Raw genomic sequence first — 7,130 nt, 5'->3', positions numbered from 1 at the left:
CACACACACACACACACACGGGGGCTGGAGGGAGGCTGTGTCTCCCTGTAGGCACTTCGATCATACTGCACACACACACACACACACACACACACACGCAAGCAGCTGGAGGGAGGCTGTGTCTCCCTGTAGATATTCTTCCTTGTGTGCCATGTGCACGTACCACCTATTTGAGAGCAATCTGACTGCACACAGACTCACTTGTCATTGCACAAGGGCTAACTCTCTCTGCATGGCTGGTTCCTCACTACAATTCTATAAAATGGTTATTTCCACTTGACAACTGAGGAAATGAGGCTACAAGAGGGTCCATAATGTTCCTCTGGGTCACCAGTGTCCAGCTGAGCCCCAAGCCTTATATGACTGCACTGTGACCCAAGGCCTAGCAGGTAGGAGATATCCTGTGAGCAGCGGAAACAGGGACCCTCAGGGCATGTGGGATCTTGAGAACTTCAGGATAGTGCTTCAACTTTGTCTGAGCATTGGAAGTATAAAGGGAGCTCTGGAGATCCCTGTGCTAGGCCACACCCAGACTGTCTAAGTGGGTGCCCCAGGCCAAAGTGAGAGCATATTTCCCCATGAACTCCATACAGGCTGGGTGAGATCCACTCTTCTAGGCTCTGGGAGGGAAGCTCATCTAAAGTGACCTGCTCTGAAGGCACACTCCTGATCCACTCCTAATCTGAGGAGCAAAGCACCTCATTCCAAGTCAGCCTGGCCCTGGCCCATGTCCTGCTTCTCCAGAGGAACTTGGTGCTGAAGGGCTGGGCTTTACGAGGAGCTGGCCCATGAATGTCCAGGCTATCCAAATCCAATAGCTACAGGAATCAGATAAGAAATGTCAGGTAGAAGACTGGGTGCAGTGGCTCACATCTGTAGCCAGTACTCTGGGAGGCTGAGATGGGTGGATTGCTTGAGCTCAGGAGTTCAAGATCAGCCTGAGCAAGAGCGAGACCCTGTTTCTAAAAATAACCGGGCATTGTGGAGGGTGCCTGTAGCCCCAGCTACTCAGGAGGCTGAGACCAGAGAATCACTTGAGCCTTGGAGTTTGAGGTTGCTGTGAGCTATGACGCCACAGCACTCTACCCAGAGCAACATAGTGAGACTCTGTCTCAGAAAAGGGGAAAAAAAAAAAAAAAAGACATGTCAGGTAGGAAGAGGCTGGAAAGTGACTGAGGGACTGGAGACGTGGCCTATCCAGAGTAGACAACTGACCACTCAGGCACTGATGTCAACTGCCTCCAGAATGGCTAGCAACCACAATTTTTCTGTGAAATCTGCCAGGTTCTGCAAAATGTTTTGTGAAAATGTTCTGCAAATTTTTTTTGAAATCTGCCAGTTTCTGCAAAATGTTCAAAAGTTTTTAAACCCTTCACAGGCCAAATAAAACACAGAAGAGCCAAGTGTGTTCTATGCAGGAACACCCCTCCCTATACATAAGGAGAGTCCTGAGAATTAAATCCCACAGAATGGGATGTCCTGTTAGGGAGGCTAATGAGACAAGAACCAGCCTGGAGAGTGGAGAGGGCTGATCACCAGCTGGGTTAGATCTGCGCTCCTGGGGACGCCTTCCACTATAATCTTCACGACAGGAGTAGCTTTCTGGGTCCCTTAAAGCCCCTGTGTATAAGCAAACCTGGTGTGTGCGTACAGTTTTGAGGAGAGAGAAGATCCAAAGCTTTCCTTAGTGTTTCACAAAGATCTGTGATTTAAAACAGGCTGAGAATCCTGTCTTTAAAGGTAATACGAGGCAGTGGCTCACGCCTGTAATCCCAGCACTCTAGAAGGCCAAGGCAGGAGAGTTGCTTAAACCCAGGAGTTTGAGATCAGCCTGAGCAAGAGTGAGCAAGACTCTCCTCTCTAAAACAGAAAAAAGACAGAAAAGAAAAATTATACAGGAGTGATGCCACATGCCTATAGTCCCAGCTAACTGAGAGGCTGAGAGGCACAAAGATTGCTTGAGCCCAGGAGTGTAAGGTTGTGGTGAGCTATGATGGCATGACACTATTGCACTCTAGTCTGGGGAACACCGTGAAACCCTGTCTCCAAAAAAAAAAAAAAAGGATTTCTAACTAAAATAAACAATTCCCATCAAGTACAAAGATTGGTACCCTTTCCAATGGCATTTGCTTGGGCTAGACCCAGTAGTTTGGTTAGGCTGGGCCCTGAACTCCAGGGGTGTTCCTATGCTCTTCCCTCAGGGGGAAAGACCTTCCTCCCCGGTCAACTCTTCTTTGTCCTGTAAGCCTCAGTCATCTTTATGCTCTTCCTTAGCAGGTGTGAAGACACCCCTGAGGCTCCCTGGGCTTCCCTCTGGTTGATGCTGACTGCTTCACTCACTCAGTGGGGAGGGACTGGGCAGCAACCATGTCTGGCATGGCCCCAGCTTCTCAGAGCTAGGCACAGAGTGGGGTTCAGAAAATGTCTGTTAAATGACTGAATGACCACAAGAAAAGTGGTAGCTGTCATCATCATCATTAGTATGGTCATACTAATACCATTACTAATAGTGATGAGGATGATAAGGTGGTGGAGGGATGACCTTGAACGCTAGGGCTGTTTTATGTGCAGACAAAACACAACGGCCCAAAACGCAGCTCTTGGTTGTGAAGCAGGGTGTCTGTGGCTGGTGGCACTGGGTCCACCTTAACTCTTGCACTTAGTGAAGTGATCCCTGACCAACGGGGACATTGACCATGGGCCTCAGGGGTCATCAAAGTGTAATATTGGGTTGCAGTCCCTCCACAGTGGGCGCCAGGGTGAGCATTCTAAAGCAGGAGGTAGGGTGGGCCTCAGGGCCTACCAGCAGGTACTTCTCCTCGAACTTGGCGATCTTGTGTCTGCCCTGCTGCTGGTTTTCCCAGATGGCCTCTTGGACACATTCATTGAAGGTATCAAGCTCTGTTTTCCGCTTCTCCTGCTGTTTCAGGCCATACTCGAAAACACTCATGCAGATAACAGCAAATTTTTCCTTATATGTGAGTGGCCGTTAAGGAAGCTTGTGGCTGTGTTGGGAGCAGGTGGCACAGGGACCTGACAAAGGTGTTGGTAACTCCCTGAGCAGGGTGCAGACTGGGTGCTCCACACTGTGTGTGGGACTTGAACCTATGGTCCCATTTGGTCTATTGACAGACAGATTTGAGTTTTGGAGGATAATGTGGTAGTTGGGCACCTCTACCCACAGCCTGTAGGATTCAGGAAAGGGGCCTGCATGGGGCAGGGAGTGGTGGGGGCCCTAGCAGGAGTCCACAGGGCAGAGAAGAGATATGCTAAGATAGGCCCAGAAGGTCTCTCCTCTAGAACCTGCAAGGCCAGGGAGGGTCTGTAAGCTCGTCAGTGTGGGTATTGTCTCTGCTATTATCTAGAAAGGCACCTTTACAGGGGATCTGTCTTGGTGCTCGGCTGCTGCAGCTGTGCTGGGGGATGACCACAGGGTTCAAGCAAACAGATGCAGGTTCAAGTCCTGGCTCTGCCCCTGCTTCCAGGACCCACCCTGGGAAGTCACTTCACTTCTCTGGGCTTCAGTTTCCTCATCTGCAGCAGAGGAAACTACAGAAACTACCACACAGAGTCCTTAGAAGGGTCCTTGGAGCCAGGCAGGTAAAGCTCTAGGGCTTTGGGTGACACTGTGGGGTGGAAACCAGTGATCAGAGAGATGAACACCCTTGCCGAAAGTCACAGCAATACTGTGCTACAGCTGGCTGAGAGTGCCTCCTCCATTCTTTTCAAAATGCGGGTTTGAGTGAATTTCTCTCTCTATCCAGTGAAGGTGGCTCCACAAACACATCTGTGACCAGCTCCTCATCTCAGAGCTCTCAGATCCAGGGACTCCTCCAGTCTCCCCAAATCCCTCAGGCTGCAATGTAAGCCCATCTATTGGTTGCTATGGCCAGGACCATATGACAAGTGCTAACCATAACCCTTGGACTCTGGCTAACAGGAGAAAACAATGCAGGCTCTCAGGGCCTGCAGGTGGCGTGACCTCAAACAGCCACTCAGCCTCTCCAAGCTTAGCATCCCCAGCTATGACATGGGGTTACTGATGGAACCCCTCTGGTGGATGGCTGGGAAAGCTATATACACCATATGCCAGTGCACAGCAGGAACTTCCTGGGAAGGAAGGAAGGAAATGCCACAGATGTGCATTTCAGTCAGTTTCTCTACCTCTGAAAACCTGGCCTGCCAAGCACTGGCTGTGCGATGCTGACCACTCAACATGTCCCCAAAATCTAGACAGCATTTCTCCCACGCAGCTCAGGCAACCTGGTTCTCAACTGCCTCTTGAGTACACTGCTCTGAGCAGGGATTTTGCTTCCCAAGGTCTTATAAGAAACATGGGGAAACTGAGGCCCAGAGTGGAGGGGTACCTGCCCAAGGCAGCTGGTGGCACAGGGGCCCTACTCTGTCAGGGAAGGCAGCTGTGACCACAGATGAAACCTGTGGAAGGATATGACTCAAGGAGCTCGCTGACTCCAGGCAGGTAGGACAGCTTCCTGCCCTCAACGTCCTCAGCGTACATGCTGTCAAAAAGGAAGGTGCCGTTCAGGTGCTCCACGAATGCAGCCTGTGGAGAAGCATGGCTGGGTGTGGGGACTCCCAGCAGGGCCTCCTAGTTCATCCCTGGGTCCTTGGGAGCCCCTGTGCCAGGCTCTGTGGCCCCTGACCTTGGGTTGCAGCCTCCAAGGAGACAGGCTGGGGAAATGTTCCACATAAAGGGAATGGCACAGAGGTGCAAAACTGCAGGCTATTTCCAGAACATTACCTGTGTCTCAGCCTGGCTGCAGGGAGGGGTGGGGTCTGGTCATGAATTCAGTCATTTGAGCTAAAGGACTTGAGCTGTTCCTGGCATGCCATGGGGAACTACCTGAGGGTCCTAAGAAAAGGAGCAGCTCTGACAGATTGTCTCTAGCACAGTCTCTCCAGTCCTGGGCTGGAGGCAGGAATGCCAGCAAGAAGATGAGTGGGGCTTGGGGCTGAGCTGGCCCTGGGCAGAGCGAGGTGGAAGAGGGCATCAGGCCGTGTGGAGGGAGCATGATTTGTGTGTTCTTGGAGCCAGGGAACCTCTGCTGAGTGGACTATTCCCCTCCCATGGGCATCTCTGAGTCAGGCTGAAGGCATGCAGTGCCTGAGCGGTACCTTGTGTTTCTCCAGCTCCTCCTGCTGAGCCTGCTCCTCCTCCAGCTGCACCTGCATCAGGTGCTCGCGGTGCTTTAGCTCGTCGATGCTGTACTGGTGCTTGGCCTCTGCCAGCTCTTTCTGCCCAGGGAATAGGAAGTGGCACTGTTACTAGATGATGTTGAGTTCCTCCAAGCTACATGGCCTTTGCCATCCTGCGGCCTTTGGCAGCGCAGGCAGGGGTGTTGTGCAAGTTCATGGAGACTGTGAAGGCAGGAGGTCTTGTGAGGGACAATGGCTCATATCTTTATGGCCCTTCACAGGTGTCTGAGTCTAAGGGAAGTCAGAGAAAGACCAAGAGGAGTGGAAAGCAGCAGCCTGAGGCTGGGGCATCTCAGGGCGGAAGCCTGTGATGGACCCAGCTGGTGGTGAAGCACCCTCCACCAGACTTGGTGTCTTCCACGGAGGACTTGCCCACTCCCTCCCAGCAGCCCTCAAGGCAAGCCCTCCTGTGTCTTTAGGTAATGACAGTGAGAGAGAGGTAAAGTGAGTTACCCAAGACTACAGGGCTGGTCACAAGGGTGTTGGCCCATGGCTCTGTGCTCTGCTTCTTCCTGGCTCTCTCATGCTTCTGGCTTACCTCCTGCACCTGGCCAGGACTGCTGGAACCCCTAGAGTCCGTCCTCACCCCTTTCAGCTTCTCTGAGCACCCACTGATCCTTGATGACACCCAGGTCCCTATCTACAGCCCACCTCCAGGTTCCTATCTCCAGACTCCACCTCTGAGAGAGCCAGAACTGAGTCCTGATGGCCTGACTCTCTCTGAAGTTCAGCTATTAATGTTGCTCCTGGGGTTGTACAGACTTGGAGTAAATCCTGGCTAGACCAAGAGCCAGGGACCCTGCTAATTACTAGCCCTCCTTTGGCCTCCTTAATATTTTCTTCTAGAAATTGGCAAGTGCAGGGTGGTTCTGACGTAGCCCTGAGACAATGCTGGAAGGAGCCTTGCTAGCGGGAGCCAGACAAAACAGTGTTCATGAAGTTGCTGCTGGACTCGTCCTGACAGAGGCAGGTAGAGGGACTTAGGAAGAGGGAGCTGCCCTATCTGTTCTCCTATTTGTGGAAGGGGGACGCTCCCCCTCCATATCCCTCTTCCATGGAGCCTGGGAGACAGAGAGGGAGACACCTGCCGTCTGGTCATCAATGCGCCGGAAGTCCAGGTACACGAGGTCAGGAAGGTAGGCACAGATGAACATCTTGTAATCCTCTGCCTCAGAGAGGGGGTTCCCGGAAAGGCTGAGCGTCCGCAGGTACTTGAACCGTCTCAGGTAGATGATCTGGGAAGAGGAAGTGAGAAAGACCCATTTTCTTGGCCACTGTAAAGCTAAAAGCACATCTGAAGCCCCTCTCCTCAGCGCTGTTTCAGAGTTTGCAGCCTGGCCAGAGCACCATCAGCACCAGGTGGGGTGGGGTTGCAGGCTAGGCAGCGGTACCAAGACTGGTCAGCCATGGGCCATCCAAAGAATTGGCAGTGGGACCTTGGACAGGTTACCTAATATCCATGAGCCTCAGTTTCCTCATCCGTAAAATGGGTATAAAGATATCATGTGTGTTATAGGTGATGTAAAGACCAAATAAAACCAGCTCTGAAAAGCATTTAGCAGAGGGCTGGGTACCTACTCCACGAGTGGTCACTGTCATTGGTGGCAGTGGCCACTCATGTGGGCATGCCTTTTTATACTGTAGAGCCCAAGAAAGGTCCAAATAGAACCCGATTTATAGTTAACCTTGGAGGCACTGGATAACAGCTAGTGGAACATTCCACTGACCTCTATTTGTTATTCTACTTTTAGTGAAATGTGGAAAAAGTCAACCAGACCTTTTTTTTTTTATAGAGACAGTCTCACTTGATCGCCCTCGGTAGAGTGCTGTGGTGTCACAGCTCACAGCAACCTCCAACTCCTGGGCTTAGGCGATTCTCCTGCCTCAGCCTCCTGAGTAGCTGGGACTACAGG

At 51.8% G+C, this 7,130-nt stretch overlaps 1 protein-coding gene across 1 annotated transcript in view; it reads right to left on the bottom strand.

The window, feature by feature from the left end:
- The window catches only part of DRC3 (dynein regulatory complex subunit 3), a 33,553-nt gene that overhangs the window by 14,511 nt on the left and 11,912 nt on the right, over positions 1–7,130 (bottom strand). Inside the window, exons 4-7 of the mRNA XM_012806056.2 lie at positions 6,306–6,452; positions 5,137–5,256; positions 4,452–4,564; positions 2,804–2,978 (exon numbers count right to left, since the gene is read on the bottom strand). Of these exons, the coding sequence (XP_012661510.1) occupies positions 2,804–2,978; positions 4,452–4,564; positions 5,137–5,256; positions 6,306–6,452 (555 nt within the window). The remainder of the gene's footprint in view (positions 1–2,803; positions 2,979–4,451; positions 4,565–5,136; positions 5,257–6,305; positions 6,453–7,130) is intronic.

The sequence above is a fragment of the Otolemur garnettii genome, unplaced genomic scaffold, assembly GCF_000181295.1.
Source record: "Otolemur garnettii isolate 467f Iridium unplaced genomic scaffold, OtoGar3 scaffold00046, whole genome shotgun sequence".
Taxonomy (NCBI): domain Eukaryota; kingdom Metazoa; phylum Chordata; class Mammalia; order Primates; family Galagidae; genus Otolemur; species Otolemur garnettii.
The sequence above is the reverse complement of the archived record's forward strand: the minus strand, read 5'-3'. Positions and strand labels throughout refer to the sequence as shown.